The sequence below is a fragment of the Sus scrofa genome, chromosome 15 (assembly GCF_054392235.1).
Source record: "Sus scrofa isolate SSC_HxYL_T2T_F1_AM1 chromosome 15, Sscrofa_HxYL_maternal_Yorkshire_Landrace_v2.0, whole genome shotgun sequence".
NCBI classification, from domain to species: domain Eukaryota; kingdom Metazoa; phylum Chordata; class Mammalia; order Artiodactyla; family Suidae; genus Sus; species Sus scrofa.
Window position 1 is genome coordinate 60,372,364 of NC_139397.1, and position 22,907 is coordinate 60,395,270.

Here is a 22,907-nt window from a genome sequence, read left to right on the forward strand (position 1 = left end):
GTGTTGTCACTGCATCCGCTTGGGTCGCTGCTGTGGTGCAGGTTCAATCCCTGGCCAGGGGAATCTCCACATGGCCCAGGTTCGGCCAAAAAAAAAAAAAACACAAAAACTGAAGTTATACATTTTTAAAAGAACAAAGGATACAAACAAGTACAATAGAATTTTGACTATGCTTACTTAATGGGCTGTATTGGCCAAGAGTGGACCTCACACGTCTAGAGGCGGGGGAAGAGCTGAGGTAGCCCATGTTGCGGTGATAGTCCATCAGCTGTTCTGAGCGTTTCATACCAACTGTTGGTTTCACAGCTTCAAGCCTTTTCAATAAAGCCTTCATTTAAAGACAATCAATTTAAAAGCCAATGTTAGATATGGAGCAATAGTTTTTAAAGAGGCAAATACATTCTAGAACCTGAAATTCACAAAATAAAGTAGAAAAGCCTTTAAATCACTGAGAAAAAATATTTCAAATATTGTACTTTCAGGAAAATCTAAGGGTTTTTACCCATTCTGTAGCTGAGCTAAACCACTATGATTTTAACAACTGATTGTAGGCACAGTTCTCTTGTATATCAAGTTACGAATCTTAGGAAAGGGGCTGTAAGCTGAAATACATTAAACCTGATTTTCTCACAGGATTGACATAATGGGAGTAATAATGCTAAGAGCCTAGTGCTCAACCCTAGAAATGACTGTGAATCTATCTAAGCAACTCTAAGTTCTACCTATGCTTACAGAGAAGTGACTATCAACCTGTTTATTTTCCAGTGGTAACTCAAGGGCTCCTATACTGTGAGGAAAGGCCAAGTGGGCTGGGCTCTCAGGTCTCCAACTCCTAATTCCTATTGGCCCATCTATGCTTTCAGTACTGCTTTTTTTTCTTTCAATTATTGGCCACCCTGTGGCACATGGAGCTCTCGGGCCAGGGATCAGTTCTGAGCCATAGTTACAACCTAAGCCACAGCTGTGACAATGCTGGATCCTTAACCCACTGTGTGGGGCTGGAGATAGAACCTGCATCCCTGTGCTCCCAAGATGTCATTGATCCCACCGTGCCACAGTGGGAGCTCCTGAACTGTTTTATAAATTGAAGATCCTTCATAAAATTTAGTTTGGGGAGTTCCCTTCATGGCTCTGTGGTTACAGAACCTGACTAGTATCCATGAGGATGTGGGTTTGACCCCTGGCCTCGTTCAGTGGGTTAAGGATCAGGCATTGCCATAAGCTGTGGTGTAGGTTGCAGATAAGGCTCAGAACCTGCATTGCTGTGGCTGTGGTGTAGGCCAGTGGCTATAGCTCTGATTGGACCCCTAGCCTGGGAACCTCCATATGCTGTGAGTGTGGCCCTAAAACAAAGGAAGACAACAAAACAAAACAAAACAAACATAAAATTTTGTTTGGGAAAAATAAAATTTTTTCTCTTAAGAAGTCTGAAAATTGATTCAGGGATTAAGATGGAGGAATAGAAGGACTGGAGCTCAACGTCTCTTCTAAAAACAACAAAATTTAAAACTAAATGCTGAGTAATCTTCAACCAAAGGGACGGGAAACCTTAAAAAAGATATCCTACTCCAGAAGACAAAGAGGAGGCCACATCAAGAGGTAGGAGGGGTGATTACATGATATAAGCAACCCCAAACCTCCTGGGTGGGAAACCCCACAGACTGGAAACTAACTGGTTCACAGAGACTCAACTACAGGAGTGAAAGTTCTGAGCCACACATCAAACTCCCATGTGTGGCAATCTGGCACTGGGAGAAAGAGCCCCCAGAACATCTGACACTGCAGGCCAGTGGGGCTTGTGCGCAGGAGCTCCACGGGAGTAGGGGAAATGGAGACCCCATTCTCAAAAGGCGCACACAGACTTTCATGTGCACTGGGTCCCAGGGCAAAGCAGTCTCCATAGGAGTCTGGTTCAGACCTGACTGCAGTTCTTGGAGGACATCCTGGGAAAACAAGGGTGAGTGTGGCTTGTGTGGGGGAAGGACATTGGAAGCAAAGCCCTCAGGAATATTCAGCAGCCTGCCTTTTTCTGGAGGTGGCCATTTTGGGAAAATCTGGCCCCACCCATCAGCTCTGAAAAGTCCCAGGCCAAACAACAATCCAGGTGGGATCACAGCCCTGCCCATCAGTAAACAGGATGTCTAAAGACCCCCCAGGCACACACCACCTCAAATCCCAAACTGAGACAGAGCCCCACCCACCAGAGGGATAGGAATCAGCTCCACCTACCAGTAGGCAGGCATCAGTCCCTCCCATCAGGAAGACTACAGCAGGCCCCCTACCAACTTCAGTGACAAGGGGGGCAGACACCAGAAGTAAGAGAGGCTACAACTCTATTATTTGAAAAAAGGACACCACACCAAAAACCTAGAAAAAAATGAAAAGACAGAGAACTATAACTCAGATGAGGGAGAAAGGAAAAAACCCCAGAAAATCAGCTAAGTGATAAGGAGATTCCCAGCCTCCAGGAAAAAGACTTTAGACTGCTGATGCTGAAGATGATGCAAGACATTGGAAATAAACTGGAGGCAAAGATGGATAACTTACAGTAAACACCCAGCAAAGACATACATATATCTTTATAAAACTTAAACAAGAAGAGATGCAAAATACAATAACTGAAATAAAAAATTCATTAGAAGCAGCCAACCACAGAATATAGGAGGCGGAAGAACGAATAAGAGAGGTGGAGGACAGATTAGTGGAAATCACAGATGTGGAACAGAAAAGAGAAAAAAGATTGAAAACAAATGAAGAGAGTCTCAGAGAACTCTGGGACAACGTTAAACACACCAACATCTATATTATAGGGGTGCTAGAAGGAGAAGAGAGAGAGAGAAGGGAACAGAAAAAACACTCAAAGAGACAGTAGTTGAAAACGTCCCTAACATGGGAAAGGGGCCACTCGCTCCAATCCAGGAAGTGCAACAAGTACCATAAAAAATAAACCCAAGGAGGAACACCCTGAGACATACATTAATCAAACTGACCAAAATTAAAGACAAAGACAAAATACTGAAAGCAGCTAGGGAAAAGAAACAAATAACATACAATGGAACCCCGATAAGGTTCTCGGCAGATGTTTCAGCAGAAACTCTGCAGGCCAGAAGGGAGTGGCATGATATACATTACGTGATGAAAGGAAAAAACCTCCAACCAAGATTACTGGACTCAGCAAGGCTCTCATTCAGATGTGAAGGAGAAATCAAAAGCTTCACAGATAAGCAAAAGCTAAGAGAATTCAGCAACACTAAACCAGCCTTACAACAAATACTAAAGGAACTTCTCTAGGCAGAAAAGAAAAGGCTGCAACCAGAAACAAAAATACCACAAATGACAAGGCTCACCAGTAAAGGTATATATACAGTAAAGATACAATATCATTCATGCACAATTATGCCACCAAAATCAGAAATTTTGAGAAGAGGACGGTACACATGCAGGACACTGGAGATGCACTTGCAATTAAGAGACCAACAACTTAAAACAATCTCATATATATATAAATGCTTATATCAAAACTTCAGAATAATGGCAAACCAAAAATCTACAATTAAAACACAAACAAGAAAAATCAACTCAAATACAGCACTAAAGATAGTCATCAAACCAGAAGAGGAGAGAACAAGAGAAGAAGGGAAGAAAAAAGAGCAACACAAACAAATCCAAAGCAATTAATAAAATGGAAATAAGAACATACATGTCAATAATTACCTTAATGTTAATGGAATAAATGCCCCAACCAAAAGACATAGACTGGCTGAATGGATACAAAAACAAGACCCATATATATGCTGTCTTCAAGAGACCCATTTCACTTCTAGGGACACATACAAATCGAAAGTGAGAAGATGGAAGAAAATATTCCACGCAAACGGGAATCAAAAGAAATCTGGAGTAGGACTCCTCATAACAGACAAAATAGACTTTAAAATGAAGAATTAAAAAAAAAAAAAAAAAAAGGAGTTCCTGTTGTGGCGCAGTGGTTAACGAATCCAACTAGGAACCATGAGGTTGCGGGTTCGGTCCCTACCCTTGCTCAGTGGGTTGGCGATCTGGCGTTGCCGTGAGCTGTGGTGTAGGTTGCAGACGCGGCTCGGATCCTGCGTTGCTGTGGCTCTGGCGTAGGCCAGTGGCTACAGCTCCGATTCGACCCCTAGCCTGGGACCTCCATATGCCGTGGGAGCGGCCCAAGAAATAGCAACAACAACAGCAACAATAGACAAAAAAAAAAAAAAAAAAAAAAAAGAAGAAGAAATAGAAAAGATGAACGGACCAATCACAAGTACTGAAATTGAAACTGTGATTAAAAAACTTCCAACAAACAAAAGTCCAGGACCAGATGGCTTCACAGGCGAATTCTATCAAACATTTAGAGAAGAGCTAATACCTATCCTTCTGAAACTATTCCAAAAAAATGCAGAGGAAGAGATACTCCCAAACTCATTCTATGAGGCCACCATCACCCTGATACCAAAACCAGACAAAGATTCCACAACAAAAGAAAGCTACAGGCTGATTTTACTCATGAACATCGATGCAAAAATCCTCAACAAAATACTAGCAAACTGCATCCAACAATACATTAAAAGGATTGTTCATCATGATCAACTGGGATTTATCCCAGGGATGCAAGGGTTCTTCAATATCTGCAAATCCTTCAGTGTGATACACCACATTAACAAAGTGAAGAATAAAAACCATATGATCCTCTGCATGTAGATGCAGAAAAGGCTTTTGACAAAACCCAACACCCATCTCTGATAAAAACCCTTCAGAAAGTGAGCATAGAGGGAACCTACCTCAACATAGTAAAGGCCACATATGACAAACCCACAGCGAACATCATTCTCAATGATGAAAAGCCAAAAGAATTCCCGCTGAGATCAGGACCAAGACTAGGATGTCCACTTTTGCCACTACTCTTCAACATAGTTCTGGAAGTCCTAGCCACAGCAATCAGAGAAGTAAAATAAATAAAAGGAATCCAAATTGGAAAGGAAGAAGTAAAAGTATCCCTATTTGCAGATGACATGATTCTATACCTAGAGAATCCTAAAGATTCTACCAGAAAACTGTTAAGAGCTCATCCACGAATTTGGCAAAGTCGCAGGATACAAAATTAATACATAGAAATCAATGGCGTTTCTATACACTAACAATGAAAGAGCAGAAAAGGAAATTAGGGAACCAATCCCATTTACCATCGCACCCAAAGAATAAAATACCTAGGAGTAAACCTACCTAAAGAGGCAAAAGACCTGTACTCTGAAAACTATAAGCCACTGATGAAAGAAATCAAAGATGACACAAATAGATGGAAAGATATACCATGCTCTTGGATTGGAAGAGTTCATATTATCAAAAGGACTATACTACCTAAGGCAATGTACAGATTCAATGCAATCCCTATCAAATTACCAAGGACATTTTTCACAGAACTTGAATAAAATATCTTAAAGTTTGTTTGGAAGCACAAAAGACCCAGCATAGCCAAAGACATCCTGAAAAAAAACAATGGCGCTGGAGGAATCAGGCTCCATGACTTCAGACTAGACTACAAAGCAACAATCATCAAAACCGCGTGGTACTGGCACAAAGACAGAAACAGAGATCAGTGGAACAGGATAGAAAGCCCAGAATTCAACCCACGCACCTACGGCCAACTAATCTATGACAAAGGAGGCAAGGATATACAATGGAGAAAAGAAATCCTGTTCAATAAGTGGTGCTGGGAAAACTGGACAGCCACATGGAAAAGAATGAAATTAGAACACTCACCACAAAATAAACTCAAAATGGATTCAAGACCTAGATATAAGACCAGACAATATCAAACTCCTAGAGGAAAACATGGGCCACAACACTCTGACATAAACGACAGCAACATCTTTTCAGATCTACCTATCAGAGTATTGACAACAAAAACAAAAATAAACAAATGGGACCTAATCAAACTTCAAAGTTTCTGCACAGCAAAGGGAACCCTAAACAAAATGAAAAGACAACCCACAGAATGGGAGAAAATCTTTGCAAATGAATCAACTGACAAGGGATTAATCTCCAAAATTTATAAACACCTCCTACCACTCAATACCAAAAAAACAAACAACCCCATCAAAAAATGGGCAGAAGATCTAAACAAACAGTTCTCCAAAGAAGACATACAGATGGCCAAAAAACACATGAAAAGATGTTCAACATCACTCATCATTAGAGAAATGCAAATCAAAACCATTATGAGGTACCACCTTATACCAGCCAGAATGGCCATCATCCAAAAGTCTACAAACAAGAAGTGCTGGAGAGGGGGTGGAGAAAAAGGAACCCTAGTACACCCTTGGTGGGACTGTACATTGGTGCAACCACTGTGGAAAACAGTATGGAGATGCCTCAGACAACTACAAACAGAACTACCATTTGATCCAGCAATCCCACTCCTGGGCATCTCCCCAGGGAAAACCATGACTCACAAAGACACATGTACTCCGATGTTCATTGCAGCACTATTTGCAATAGCCAAGACATGGAAACAACCTAAATGTCCATTGACAGAAGAGTGGATCAAGAAGACGTGGTACATATACACAGTGGAATATTACTCAGCCATTAAAAGGAACAAAATACCACCATTTTTAGCAACATGGATGGACCTAGAAATTATCATGCTAAGTGAAGTCAGCCAGACAATGAGACACCAACATCAAATGCTTTCACTGACATGTGGAATCTGAAAAAAGGACAGAATGAACTTCTCTGCAGAACAGATACTGACTCACAGACTTTGAAAAACTTATGGTTTCCAAAGGAGACAGTTTGGAGGGTGGGGGGATGCTTGGGGTTGTGGGATGGAAATCCTGTAAAACTGGATTGTGATGATCATTGTACAAGTATAAATGTAATAAATTCACTGAGTAATAAAAAAAAAGAAGTCTGAAAATCAACTACTATAGAACACAAAAAGTTTTAAAAGAGGTATATAAACCAACTAGCCAAGGCAACATAGTATCTAATACATGTTATCTGCAGTAATATGATTCATTAACAGAATAATGTAGACAATTCCTAATTTATCTCATAATCCTTTCTTCATAAATCAGGTGAAAGAGTTTTTGCTTTATTTTCACAGACTTCAGTGAGAAAAGAATGTTTAAGTAGAGAAATGGACTGGGGAATTGATCCATGATTGTGTTTTATTATTTTTTTTCTTGTCTTTTTTTCTTTTTTTTTTTAAGGCTGCATCCGCGGCATATGGACCCAGGCGAGGGGTCTAATCGGAGCTGTAGCCACCAGCCTATGCCTGAGCCACAGCAACCTGGGATCCGAGCCGTGTCTGTGACCTACACCACAGTTCATGGCAACGCCAGATCCTTAACCCACTGAGAGAGGCCGGGCTTGAGCCTGCAACCTCATGCTTCCTAGTCAGATTTGTTAACCACTGAACCATGACGGGAACTCCTTATTATTTTCTTTATTGTTTTGAACTTTCTCAGCAGCAAACTAATTTTTTTTTTTTTTTTTTTTTTTTTTTTTTGCCACAAGTGGAAGTTCTTGGGCCAGGGATTGAACCTGTGCCACAGCAGCGACCCAAGCCATAGTAGTCACAATGAGAACTCCAGCAAGCTGAGTTTTATTTGAGAAGAGAACACTGTTCCGTACTAAGATTTGCATTAAAAAAAAAAAAAATCAGCCTCATGAGTTCAGACACAGGACAAGTTTTCTCTGTACAATCTTTTTCAACTCAGTCTTCTCCTTTTATTGTGGTAAAATCCATCTAAAATTCACCATGCTTAGACATACAGTTCAGGGCCTTCAGTACACTCACTTTCTCCAGAACTTGTTCCAACTGTTATCAGCCCCACTCCTGCCCTGCTGTTCTGAGGCTCATTATCAGTGATCCTGAGCCATTCCAGAGAAGGAACAGATGGTGGGAGAATAAGCTAAAGAATTCACTGAAGAGCTGTCAAGGAAAGGAGGACAGGGGCTGCAGAATGAAGGGCACCTGCAGACAAGCAGCAGGTGTGCAGGAAGGAGGAGGCAGACCCACCAGGAGGACTCAGCCTGCCAGCTCATCCTCATGCAGGAAACGCCCTTCCTCAGACGGTTGCCTTCAAAAGCAGGAAAGAGTCAACTCCTCAGTGAAGTATTCTCCAACTACAGTAATGGAGCCTTTTGCTGAGCTCAGACTCAGGATCCATGTGACTGTAAAGTCTATGGTCTTTCCATCATAACATATTCTCTCTCTCTTTGTAGACAGAGAAACTATATATAATTTAGGTGCCAAAACCTATTAATAATATATTTTTCTGGAGTTCTGAGTCATGGCTCAGCAAGTTAAGAACCCAACTAGTATCCATGAGGATGCAGGTTCGATTCCTGGCCTCACTCAGTGGGTTATAGATCCACAGTTGCTGTGAGCTATGGTGTGGGTTGCAAACGTGGCTTGGATCTAGTGTTGCTGCATCTGCGGTATAGGTCAGTAGCTGCAGCTCTGACTGGACCCCTAGCCTGGGAACTTCCATATCCCACAGGTTTGGCCCTAAAAAAAAAAAAAAAAGACTATATCTTCTCTACCTGCAGATTACACCTGAATAAGAAACTTCTCATGTATTATGTCATCAACAATTTTTACTAAGAGCAACATTTGCTGTTTTATATGATTATCCTATTAACTATGACTGAGCTATGCATGGTGGAATGGACAGGACAGAAAACTCAGTATTTTCAGTTACCTACTAATTTTGTTTTTGGACTGGTAGAAGATTCAATGTTTTTTAGATAAGCTGTATTTTAGATAAATTAGCAGTTGTATGTGTATTTTTCCCTTCTATAAACGTAAAAAAAAAACCCCACCATCATACTTATTTATCAAATATAAAACATGATCAAAATTAATTTCAAAATAATCTGACAATACAGCAAAAAGGTAATAAACCCATTCTGTAGTCCTGATATATCACTTATCAAGTTTACATGCAGGAACTTGGGAAATAAGACAGCGATGATTTGGTTCAGCTGTCCAAATCACATGAAAACATGTCATTATCTGTGTGTTATATGAACATAAGAAACTAAGCAAAAGCTAAAGGAATGAGGAGTTCCTGCCATAGCACAGTGGGTTAAGAATCTGACTGCAGATGTGTGGGTTTGATTCCTGGCCAAGCACAGTGGGTTAAAAGATCTGGCACTGCTGCAGCTATGGCATATTAAAAAAAAAAAAAAAAAAAAAAAAAAAAAAAAAAAAAGATGAAGAAGAAAAAGAAAAAAAAAGAAAAAGGAATGATTTCAGATAGAAACAGCTCTTACTGGGCGTTCCTATAGTTGCTCAACAGAAATGAATCTGACCAGGAACCATGAGGTTGTGGGTTCGATGCCTGGCCTTGCTCAGTGGGTTAAGGATCTGGTGTTGCCATGAGCTGTGGTGTAGGTCACAGATGCAGCTTGGATCTGGCATTGCTGTCGCTGGCAGCTACTGCTCTGATTCAACACCTAGCCTGGGGACTTTCATATGCTGTGGGTGCAGCCCTAAAAAGAAAAAAAAAAAAAAAAAAAAAAAGAAAGAAAGCAAGCAAAAAAAAGAAATAGAAATAGCTCTTACTTACAGAAACAATATCAAAAGATCAAGTATTAATTACAGTGTAAAAAACCCTAAAATTGAAAGTATCTACTTTTCAATCAAGTCACTAATTTAGAAGTCCTGAGTAAAACTTTTAACAGGTTAGGAGTCCCTGTCATGGTGCAGCAGAAACAAATCCAACCAGGAACCATGAGGTTGCAGGTTTGATCCCTGGCCTTGCTCAGTGGGTTAGGGATCCGGCGTTGCCATGAGCTGTGGTGTAGGTTGCAGACGTGGCTCGGATCCTGCATTGCTGTGGCTCTGGCGTAGGCCGGTGGCTACAGGCTCTGATTAGACCCCTAGCCTGGGAACCTCCATATGCCACAGGAGTGGCCCTAGAAAAGGCAAAAAGACAAAAAAAAAAAAAAGAAAATATAAGTTATCTATCCAGAGAGACCTGGATTTAAACCTTGGCTCTGCCATTGTGTGACCTTGGTCAAATGACTCAATAGAGATATTAACAATGAAGTAAAACTCAAAGAGTCAATTTTGAGTAGTAAGGCATATAAAATGCTCAGAACAGTGCCCAACATATAATATGGACTTATTAAGTATTAATGTTACCTTAATACCGCTTTAATTATTTTCTAACTGTTTGACACCTAGTACTATCTTCCTAGCTAGGTTATATAGCACATTACAGGGCAGTATTTTATATTTTTTCTTATATTCATTCCAGTTTCTTACATAGCTCATAGCAGACATTAAACAAGTATCTGTTAAATGGATTGAAAAATGGTAAGAATGGGTGTTATATTCCAATTTATGGTTAACAAAATCTTAGAACTGCTACTCAAATCAGACTCTAATAATGAATCCCAACAAAGTTTGTCCAAATATATCTTCTATTTAGGAAGTATCATTCTTTCTGGAAAGAAAATTAACCCAGCCTGAATCTTGTCTGTCTTCTGTGGTAAAAAGATTAAAACCAATGAATGGACAAACAGTGAGTTAAATGATTTCTGCAGTTGTCAGCAGAATAGAATTGCTTTATTGTTTCCAAAGTGAAAAAGCAAAGACTCTGAAGGACATTAAAGAGTAACAAGTGTCCTACAGTCAGGGAAAATCAGGACAATTCTGCACATTTTTTCATAGCTGGAGTCATATTTAGTTATCTTTGTTCTATGGACAATAACCAGAGGCGGAAAACCAGAGTGACTGAACTATAAATTATTTCAAGATCTTGGGACAAAGGTACTGATTAATCCAGAGATTGATAACTCATCAGGTATGAGATTTGCTATAAATCTTCATCTTTGTGACAATTTACCACCCTCTCTTTAATAGTTTCCACATTCTATCTAAAATTACCTCTCTAAACCAGCAAAGAACAGAAGAGGGAGGAAGGACTTTACTCTTCATTTAATGTTTTTAAGAACGGTTTGAATTTTATAAATTTATACATGCATTGCTTTTACTTTAAAAATAATACTTAACATAGGAACTACTGAGTGGAGAGATTATGGTTTATTTTATTCAATTACTCTTCCCACCCACCTTCTTCCACAGCTCAGGACACTGACATACATGCATGTAGGGAATGAGATAATCTCATTTCTTTTGGAGAGTAAGGTGAAACTGTAAGTATCCTACTGACCTCTCTTCCTTCTGCTAAGATTATCCTTCCATTCTTTCATAATAACAGAATTCATATTATGTCTAAATGGATATAAGGAGATATGATTTAACAAGAATACTTCAAAATTCATGAATTAAAAAATTTGTCCCTTTCTGAAATCATAAATTTCTAATGTAATTGAGTTTATATGTAGCAAGGACGCCCTCTACTGGATAGAGTTACTTTTTCTTTACTATTTGATTTATTTCCTGGGTGAATGAGAAGGAAAGGTAGTATTTGCTTATTGAAACAAATAATGAAGAGCTCAAACTTCACCAGAAAGACAGATAAACATTATGCTTTCAACCTTAAAGCACAGGACTCAACTGATACAATATCTTGCTCTCCTTTTCTACCTTTTCTGCACAGCACTACTTTGTCCTGAGTTCAACAGCGTCTGGATTGCTAAGAAGCTAATGTGGGAGTTCTGGAACAGAACTGCTGTAGTCATCATGCCCACCAGCCATCTGAACTGGCCTCAGGCTTTAGAGATGGAGCAAATGAAGGATTATAAATCATAAAAATTATAAAGTAATGGTGGTCCTGACTGTGCAGGACATATGACACAAAAGTGCTGTGTATACATGTGTGTTTTGACTGTGAACAGTCTAGCAAACAGGTTGAAAAGTATACCATCTCACTCTGAAGAACTATTAGAGACAATGTGGCTCTAACTAAGGGCTTGATAGGTGGCTGGTTATACAATAAATACACAAAAATTTAGAGTTCACAAAAGTAACCAGTTAGAAAACATGATGAAAGACTTCACGGACAATAGCATCATAAAAACACACAGTTTTGAAAACTACAAAACCTTACCAAAGCAGAGTATAAGAAGGCTTGAGTAAATGGAAAGAAAAACCATATTTCTAGATAGGAAGGTAGTATTTTAAGAGTGTCAAATACTCTGCAATGAGAATGTAAATTCAACACAATTCTGACAAAAATTTCTAATAAGAATTTATAAGGAAAAATTTAATCAGTCATTATGAGTATTATTATGAAGAATGCAAAGAAGTAGCCAAGAAAAATTTCTAAAGGTATAATATTAGTTTTATTTTGGTTTAGAGGATAAAGAGTTAAGCATAAATCTGGAAGATTACTTTTCCTTACAATAACATAATAAAAATATCTTATAATAGGAGTCCCCATCATGGCACAGTGGAAATGAATCTGACTACAAACCATGAGGTTGCAGGTTCGATTCCTGTCCTTGCTCAGTGGGTTAAGGATCCAGCATTGCCAGGAGCTGTAGTGTAGGTCACAGATGTTGCCATGGCTGTGGTGTAGGCCAGTAGCTGTAGCTCCAATTCAACCCCTAGCTTGGGAACATCCATATGCCATGAGTGCAGCCCTAAAAAGCAAAAAAAAAAAAAATAATAATAATAATAATAATAATAATAAAATTGTTTATTTTCCTGTTTAGCTTTAAGCTACCTTTTTCCATGTCTCATGAATTAAGTTTCTGATTCAGAGCTGCACTATCCAAAGCCACAAACCACATGCAGCTATAGAGCATTTAAAATGTGGCTGGTCTAAACTGCAATGTTCTAAGTAAATATACAACAGATGTCAAAGACCTATTTAGTATTAAAAAAAGTAAAATCCTTCACCATTAATTTAATATTCATTATATGTTAAAACATAATATTTTTAACTAATTCAGTTAAAGATTATAGCAGAAAAATTTCACATGTTTCTTTGACCTTTCTAATGTGACTACTAGAAAAATTTAAATTATGTATGTGGTCCACATTATATTCTACTGTTCTTGAGGGTAACAAGTCAGAACTTACTCTGAAAGGGAGAAAAATATTGCTCACATATACAAACCACTATACAAAGTAAAAAGAATAAAATAGTGGTAATTTCCCACTGTTTATTAAAATAGCTGAGATGTACAACTGGTATGGGGAATAATAAAAACTGTAAACAGAAGCTGCTTAATGGTTTGCATCCTTTTTGTATACAAAATGGCCACTAGGCATTAGTGGTTTCAACTTCTCAAAAGCAAACACAGGTTCCTTAAAAACATAAATACAGAATTACTACAAGACTCAGTGATTCCACTCTTAGGTATGTAGCCAAAGGAACTGAGAGCAGTGACCTGAACAGATACTTGAATGTCAGGGTTCCCTACAGCACTATTCACAACAGCCAAAAAGTGGAAAACAACCCAAGTATCCATCACCAGGCAAATGAACAGTTGAAGTGTGACTCATACATAATAATGGAATATTATTCAGTCACAAAAAGGAATGAAGTTCTGTTACAGGCTACAACAAACACAAACCTTGAAAACATGCTAAGTGAAATAACCCAGGAGTTCCCTTCATGGCGCAGTGGTTAACGAATCCGATTAGGAACCATGAGGTTGCGGATTCGATCCCTGCCCTTTCTCAGTGGGCTGACAATCCGGCGTTGCCATGAGCTGTGGTGTAGGTTGCAGACGCGGCTCGGATCTTGCGTTGCTGTGGCTCTGGCGTAGGCCGGCGACTACAGCTCCAATTTGACCCCTAGCCTGGGAACCTCCATATGCCGCTGGAGCAGCCCAAGAAATGGCAAAAAGACAAAAAAAAAAAAAAAAAAAAAAAAAGAAATAACCCAGACACAAAATGACAAATATTCTATTATTCCATGTATATGAAATATTTAGAATAAGCAAAATCAGAGAGACAGAAAGTAGATTAGAAGTCAGTAAGGGCTGAGGGGAAGGGGGAAAGGGAGGGTTACTATTCAACAGGTACAGACTTTCTGTACAAGTGACCAAGAGAGTTTTGGAAGTAAGTAGTAGTGATAGTTGTACAACCTTGTGAATGTTATTAATGCCAATGAAAGAATCACTTACAGTTAAAATGGAAAATTTTATGATGCATATATTTTACAACTTACAAAGAAATAAATAATATACCAGAACCCATTGAATTTTACACTTTAAATGAGTATGGTATGTAAATTTTATCTCAAAAAAAAAAAAAAAATCTGTTAAAAATAAAAGTAACCCCAGGAGTTCCTACTGTGGCACAAGGGGATCCATGGTGTCTCTGGAGCACTGACACGCAAATTCCACCCATGGCCTGGCAGAGTGGTTTAGGGATCTAGCACTGCCACAGCTGTGGCATGGGTCACAACTGTAGCTTGCATCTCATCCCTGGCCTGGGAACTTCCACATGCTGCAGGGCAGCCAAAAAAGAAAAAAGGAAAAGGAAAAAAAAAAGTAACCCCAAATCTAGGTAATTCAGATAGGATTCTGCCACCTGCTTGTCCTTTAACCTTGAGGAAATTCCTGTGTTGTGCTCAGGGGCTCATTTTCATCTCCATGACCATAGTAACTTATCTCATTAGATTGTTACGAGGATTAAAAGACCTAAAATTTGTAAAACAGTATGCACTATGTAATTGCTCATTAAATAAAATGGGCTCCAGAGCCATGTGGGAGAGTAAAAATAAGGTAAAACCAGATGTTCATGACATATGCTAATTCCGAATTTTCATAAATCAGGAATGAATCTTGAAATTGCTAGAGTGACACGCAAAAAGCTCACTACCTACCAACCTCATTTCAACTTGTTTTGTTGTTATCTATTCCCTACTACATGGAGGATAACTCTCTCCAAGGGCTTAAGACTATACTATTTTTTGTAAATTATTATTACCCTGGCTTCCCCTAGTGTTAGTGATTGTAATAAAGAAATTTAGGAGTTCCCGTCGTGGCACAGTGGTTAACGAATCTGACTAGGAACCATGAGGTTGCGGGTTCGGTCCCTGCCCTTGCTCAGTGGGTTAAAGGATCCAGCACTGCCGTGAGCTGTGGTGTAGGTTGCAGACGCGGCTCGGATCCCGAGTTGCTATGGCTGTGGTGTAGGCCGGCGGCTACAGCTCCGATTCGACCCCTAGCTTGGGAACCTCCATATGCTGCAGGAGCAGCTCTAGAAATGGCAAAAAGACAAAAAAAAAAAAAAGAAATTTATGAGTTGTTACTCTTGCAAGTTCAGGTTAAGTACACAGTTAAACAGAACTATAGTGATGATGAAATGCAATGAGGGCGAATGTTGAGAACTAGTCCTGTAATTCTAATAAGAGCTTTAACAATTATTTTAGCTCTGAATTAACATGCTCATTAAGAGTCTTATTTTAGTTTAAGATGCTACCTGGGACTGGATCCTGGGGCCAGAGCCTCCTTGCCTGCCTGCTTGCACCTCTCACAAACATCTTATCTTAAAGTCTATTTCTTGCCTATCACTTTGTCTCTCGCTGAATTCCCTCTGTATGGAGCCATAAAAACATGAACCTCAAGAATCTAAGTTTGTAGATGGCGGAAGAGAAGGACTGGAGCTCAACTTCTCTCCTAAAAACAACAAAATTCACAACTAAAGACTGAGCACTCTTCACCCAAATGGCACAGAAACCTTAAAAAAGATATCCTACTCCAGAAGAAAAAGAGGCCACATCAAGAGGTAGGAGGGGCGATTTCACAATATAAACAACCCCATACCTCCTGGGTGGGAAGCTCCACAGACTGGAAACTAACTGGTTCACAGAGATTCACCTACAGGAGTGAGAGTTCTGAGCCACACATCAAACTCTCACGTGTGGGGATCTGGCACAGGGAGAAAGAGCCCTGGAGCATCTGGCATTGAAGGCCAGTGGGGCTTGTGCGCAGGAGCTCCATGGGACTGGGGGAAACGAAGACCCCATTCTTAAAAGGCGCACACAGACTTTCACGTGCACTGGGTCCCAGGGCAAAGCAGAATCTCCATGGGAATCTAGGTCAAACCTGACTGCAGTTCTTGGAGGAACTCCTGGAAAAACAAGCTTGTTGTGAGGGAAGGACCTTAAAAGCAAAGCTCTCTGGAATATTCAGCAGCAGTGCCTTTCTCCAGAGGTGGCCATTTTGGGAAAATCTGGCCCCACCCATCAGTCAGCTGCTGAGAAGCCCCCTGGCAAACAACCCAGGTGAGATCACAGCCCCGCCCCTCAGTAAACAGGCTACCTAAAGACCCCTCAGGCACACAGCTGCCTCCAATCCCATCCAGAGACTAAGCCCCACCCACAAGAGGGATTAGAATCAGCTCCACCTACCAGGGCATCAGCCCCTCCCATTAGGAAGCCTACAGCAAGCCCCCATACTGACTTCAGCCACAGGGGGGCAGACATCAGAAGTGAGAGAGGCTACAACTCTATTTTCTGTAAGAAGGTCACCACACCAAAAACCTATAAAAATGAAAAGTCAGATGAGGGAGAAAGGAAAAACCCCAGAAAAACAGCTAAGTGAGGAGGAGATTCTTAGCCTCCAGGAAAAAGACTTTAGACTGTTGATGCTGAAGATGATGGAAGACATTGGAAATAAACTGGAGGCAAAGATGGATAACTTCCAGGAAACACTGACCAAAGAGATATAAGATATAAAACTTAAAAAAGAAGAGATACAAAATACAATAACTGAAATAAAAAATTCACTAGCTAACAGCAGAATACAGGAGGCAGAAGAATGAATAAGCGAGGTGGAGGACAGATTAGTGGAAATCACAGATGCGGAACAGAAAAGAGAAAAAAGATTGAAAACAAATGAAGAGAGTCTCAGAGAACTCCGGGACAATGTTAAACACACCAACACCCGTATTATAGGGGTGCCAGAAGGAGAAGAGAGAGAAGGAGACAGAAAAAATATTCCAAGAGATAATAGCCAAACACTTTCCCAACATGGGGAAGGAATCACTCGCTCAAATCCAGGAAGCACAACAAGTACCATATAAAATAAACCCAAGAAGGAACACTCTGAGACACATATTAATCAAACTGACCAAAATTAAAGACAAAGAGAAAATCTTGAAAGCAGCTAGGGAAAAGAAACAAATAACATACAAGGGAACCCCGATAAGGTAATCGGCAGATTTTTCGACAGAAACTCTGCAGGCCAGAAAGGAGTGGCATGATATACTTAACATGATGAAAGGAAAAAACCTCCAACCAAGATTACTCTACCCAGCAAGGCTCTTGTTCAGATTTGAAGGAGAAATCAAAACCTTCACAGATGAGCAAAAGCTAAGAGAATTCAGCAACACTAAACCAGCCTTACAACAAATACTAAAGGAACTTCTCTAGGCAGAAAAGAACAAGAGAAGAAGGAAAGAAAAAAGAGCAGCAAAAACAAATCCAAAGCAATTAATAAAATGGAAATAAGAACATACATATCATTACCTTAAATGTTAATGGACTAAACGCCCCAACCAAAAGACACAGACTGGCTGAATGGATACAAAAACAAGACACATATATATGCTGTCTTCAAGAGACCCATTTCACTTCTAGGGACACATACAAATCAAAAGTGAGAGGAGGGAATCAAAAGAAACCTGGAATAGCAATACTCATATCAGACAAAATTGACTTTAAAATGAAGAATATTTTAAGGGACAAGGAAGGTCACTACATAATGATCAAAAGATCACTCCAAGAAGAAGATATAACAATTTTAAATATCTACGCACCCAATATAGGTTCATCACAATCTATAAGGCAACTGCTAACAACCTTAAAAGGAGAAATCAACAATAACAAAATCATAGTGGGGGACTTTAACACCCCACTTACAGCAATGGACAGATCATCCAGACTGAAAATCAATAAGGAAACAAAGGCCCTGAATGAAGCATTAGACCAGGTGGACTTCATAGATATTTATAGGACATTCCATCCAAAAGCAACAGAATACACATTCTTCCCAAGTGCACATGGAACATTCTCTAAGGTTGATCACATCCTGGGCTACAAATCCAACCTCAGTAACTTTAAGAAAATTGAAATCACATCGAGCATCTTTTCCGACCACAATGCTATACGACTGGAAATCAACAACAAGAAGAAAACTGCAAAAAACACAAACACATGGAATCTACACAACTAGCTCCAAAACAACCAATGGATCACTGAAGAAATCAAAGAGGAAATTAAAAAATACCTAGAAGCAAATGACAACAAAGATACGACACTCCAGAATCTATGGGATGCAGCAAAAGCTGTTCTAAGAGGAAAGTTTATAGCAATACAAGCCCACCTCAGGAAACAAGAAAAAACTCAAATAAACAAGCTAACTTTACATCTAAAGCAGCTCAAGAGAGAAGAACAGACAAGACCTAAAGTTAGCAGAAGGAACGAAATCATAAAAATCACAGCAGAAATCAATGAAATAGAAACAAAGAAAACCATAGAAAAGATCAATGAAACGAAAAGCTAGTTCTTTGAAAAGATCAACACAATTGATAAACCCTTAGCCAGACTTATCAAGCAAAAAAGAGAGAGGACTCAAATCAATAAAAACAGAAATGAAAAAGGAGACGTAACAACAGACACCACAGAAATACAAAGGATCATCAGAGACTACTATATGCAACTATATTCATATAAAATGGAAAACCTAGAAGAAATGGACAAATTCTTAGAAAAGTACAATCTTCCAAGACTAAACCAAGAAGAAATAGAAAAGATGAATGGACCAATCACAAGTACTGAAATTGAAACTGTGACTAAAAAACTTCCAACAAACAAAAGTCTAGGACCAGATGGCTTCACAGGCGAATTCTATCAAACATTTAGAGAAGAGCTAATACCTATCCTTCTGAAACTATTCCAAAAAAATGCAGAGGAAGAGATACTCCCAAACTCATTCTATGAGGCCACCATCACCCTGATACCAAAACCAGACAAAGATTCCACAACAAAAGAAAGCTACAGGCTGATTTTACTCATGAACATCGATGCAAAAATCCTCAACAAAATACTAGCAAACTGCATCCAATACATTAAAAGGATTGTACATCATGATCAACTGGGATTTATCCCAGGGATGCAAGGGTTCTTCAATATCTGCAAATCTATCAGTGTGATACACCACATTAACAAAGTGAAGAATAAAAACCATGTGGAGTTCCCGTCGTGGCTCAGTGGTTAATGAATCCGACTAGGAACCATAAGGTTGCGGGGTCGATCCCTGCTCTTGCTCAGTGGGTTAAGGATCCGGCGTTGCCGTGAGCTGTGGTGTAGGTCGCAGACGCGGCTCGGATCCTGCGTTGCTATGGCTCTGGTGTAGGCCGGCAGCTATAGCTCCGATTAGACCCCTAGCCTGGTAATCTCCATATGCCGCGGGAGCGGCCCAAGAAAAGGCGAAAAGACAAAACAAAACAAAACAAAACAAAACATGATCCTCTCAATAGATGCAGAAAAAGCCTTTGACAAAATCCAACACCCATCTCTGATAAAAACCCTTCAGAAAGTGGGCATAGTGAGAACCTACCTCAACATAATAAAGGCCACATATGACAAACCCACAGCGAACATCATTCTCAATGGTGAAAAGCCAAAAGAATTCCCACTGAGATCAGGATCAAGACTAGGATGTCCACTTTTGCCACTACTCTTCAACATAGTTCTGGAAGTCCTAGCCACAGCAATCAGAGAAGTAAAATAAATAAAAGGAATCCAAATTGGAAAGGAAGAAGTAAAAGTATCCCTATTTGCAGATGACATGATTCTATACCTAGAGAATCCTAAAAGATTCTACCAGAAAACTGTTAAGAGCTCATCCACGAATTTGGCAAAGTCGCAGGATACAAAATTAATACATAGAAATCAATGGCGTTTCTATACACTAACAATGAAAGAGCAGAAAGAGAAATTAGGGAACCAATCCCATTTACCATCGCACCCAAAGAATAAAATACCTAGGAGTAAACCTACCTAAAGAGACAAAAGACCTGTACTCTGAAAACTATAAGCCACTGATGAAAGAAATCAAAGATGACACAAATAGATGGAAAGATATACCATGCTCTTGGATTGGAAGAGATCATATTATCAAAAGGACTATACTACCTAAGGCAATGTACAGATTCAATGCAATCCCTATCAAATTACCAAGGACATTTTTCACAGAACTTGAACAAAATATCTTAAAGTTTGTTTGGAAGCACAAAAGACCCAGCATAGCCAAAGACATCCTGAAAAAGAACAATGGAGCTGGAGGAATCAGGCTCCATGACTTCAGACTAGACTACAAAGCAACAATCATCAAAACTGCGTGGTACTGGCACAAAGACAGAAACAGAGATCAGTGGAACAGGATAGAAAGGCCAGAATTCAACCCATGCACCTACGGCCAACTAATCTATGACAAAGGAGGCAAGGATATACAATGGAGAAAGGACAGCTTGTTCAGTAAGTGGTGCTGGGAAAACTGGACAGCCACATGGAAAAGAATGAAATTAGAACACTCCCTAACACCATCCACAAAAATAAACTCAAAATGGATTCAAGACCTAGATATAAGACCAGACAATATCAAACTCCTAGAGGAAAACATGGGCCAAACACTCTCTGACATAAACGACAGCAACATCTTTTCAGATCCACCTATCAGAGTATTGATAACAAAAACAAAAATAAACAAATGGGACCTAATCAAACTTCAAAGTTTCTGCACAGCAAAGGGAACCCTAAACAAAATGAAAAGACAACCCACAGAATGGGAAAAAATCTTTGCAAATGAATCAACTGACAAGGGATTAATCTCCAAAATTTATAAACACCTCCTACCACTCAATACCAAAAAAACAAACAACCCCATCAAAAAATGGGCAGAAGATCTAAACAGACAGTTCTCCAAAGAAGACATACAGATGGCCAAAAAACACATGAAAAGATGTTCAACATCACTCATCATTAGAGAAATGCAAATCAAAACCATTATGAGGTACCACCTTATACCAGCCAGAATGGCCATCATCCAAAAGTCTACAAACAAGAAGTGCTGGAGAGGGGGTGGAGAAAAAGGAACCCTAGTACACCCTTGGTGGGACTGTACATTGGTGCAACCACTGTGGAAAACAGTATGGAGATGCCTCAGACAACTACAAACAGAACTACCATTTGATCCAGCAATCCCACTCCTGGGCATCTCCCCAGAGAAAACCATGACTCGCAAAGACACATATACTCTGAGGTTCATTGCAGCACTATTTACAATAGCCAAGACATGGAAACCACCTAAATGTCCATCGACAGAAGAGTGGATCAAGAAGACATGGTACATATACACAATGGAATATTACTCAGCCATTAAAAGGAACAAAATACCGCCATTTTTTGCAACATGGATGGACCTAGAAACTATCATGCTAAGTGAAGTCAGCCAGACAATGAGACACCAACATCCAATGCTTTCACTGACATGTGGAATCTGAAAAAGGACAGACTGAATTTCTTTGCAGATCAGACACTGACTCACAGACATTGAAAAACGTATGGTCTCCAGAGGAGACAGTTTGGGGGGTGGGGGGATGTGCTTGGGCTGTGGGATGGAAATCCTGTGAAATCAGATTGTTATGATCATTATACAACTACAGATGTGATAAATTCATTTGAGTAATAAAAAAAATCAAAAAATAAAAAAAAATAAAGAGGAAAAAATAAAAAAATAAGTAAGATACTACCTGGGTTTAAAATCTTGGCTCAGGAGTTCCCATTGTGGCTCAGTGGTTAACAAATCTGACTAGGAACCATGAGGTTCCAGGTTCGATCCCTGGCCTTGCTCAGTGGGTTAAGGATCCAGCGTTGCTGTAGCTGTGGTGTAGGACGGCAGCTACAGCTCCAATTAAACCCCTACCCTGGGAACCTCCATGTGCCACGGGAAGTGGCCCTAAAAAAGGCAAAAAGACAAAAAAAAAAAAGAAAAAAAAAAGTACCTATCTGAAAGAATAACTGGCAACTAATATTTAGAACACACTTCAAACAATGCCAAGCATTACAGTAAGAACTCAGTATATACCAGCAATGATATGAAATGAATTTTATAAAGAAAATGGTATGCCATGAGTAACAGTTTTTAATGTGAAAATTTTCAACAGTTCCCATATATATTCCTTAGGACATCAAAGTGTAATTATATAATTTTTAACAATCAGTGTCTTTCATACAGCAGCAGACCACCAAATTTGACGTATATTGAGAATTTTTTTTTAAACAAATTATTTTAGCTTTCAAGGCTATAATAAAGTGAAAGAGATTTAGCCAGTGATTGACTACTTCACATAAGACATACATATCTGACCCCTGGACACCATTTCTTATATTACTACACTGACTGAACAGATCCAGTCAAATAAATAATGGAGCTTTCAGTATTTTTTCTTTCTTTCTTTCTCTCTCTCTTTTTTTTTTTTTTTTTTTGTTATTTCTTGGGCCGCTCCCACAGCATATGGAGATTCCCAGGCTAGGGGATGAATCGGAGCTGTAGCCACCGGCCTATGCCAGAGCCACAGCAACGCAGGATCCAAGCTGCATCTGCAACCTACATACACCACAGCTCACGGCAACGCCGGATCGTCAACCCACTGAGCAAGGGCAGGGACCGAACCCGCAACCCCATGGTTCCTAGTCGGACTCGTTAACCACTGTGCCACGACGGGAATTCCTTTTTTTTTTTTTTTTTTTGTTATTTTAGGTCTGTACCCGTGGTATATGGAGATTTCCAGGCTAGGGGGTCTAATCAGAGCTATAGCTGCCGGCCTATGCCAGAACCATAGCAATGCCAGATCCGAGCCGTGTCTGCAACCTATACCACAGCTCACAGCAACACCAGATCCTTAACCCACTGAGCAGGGCCAGGGATCGAACCAG

The 22,907-nt window shown here is 39.7% G+C and overlaps 1 protein-coding gene across 6 annotated transcripts in view; it reads right to left on the reverse strand.

The window, feature by feature from the left end:
• Window positions 1-22,907, reverse strand: part of CFAP97 (cilia and flagella associated protein 97) — a 49,925-nt gene that overhangs the window by 5,309 nt on the left and 21,709 nt on the right. For 3 of the 6 annotated variants that reach the window (XM_021075563.2, XM_085001024.1, XM_085001025.1), the window contains exon 4: window positions 178-328. The exons of the other annotated variants lie outside the window; for them this stretch is intronic. In XM_021075563.2, coding sequence (XP_020931222.2) covers window positions 178-328 — 151 coding nt within the window. The remainder of the gene's footprint in view (window positions 1-177; window positions 329-22,907) is intronic. 6 annotated transcript variants of the gene reach the window in all.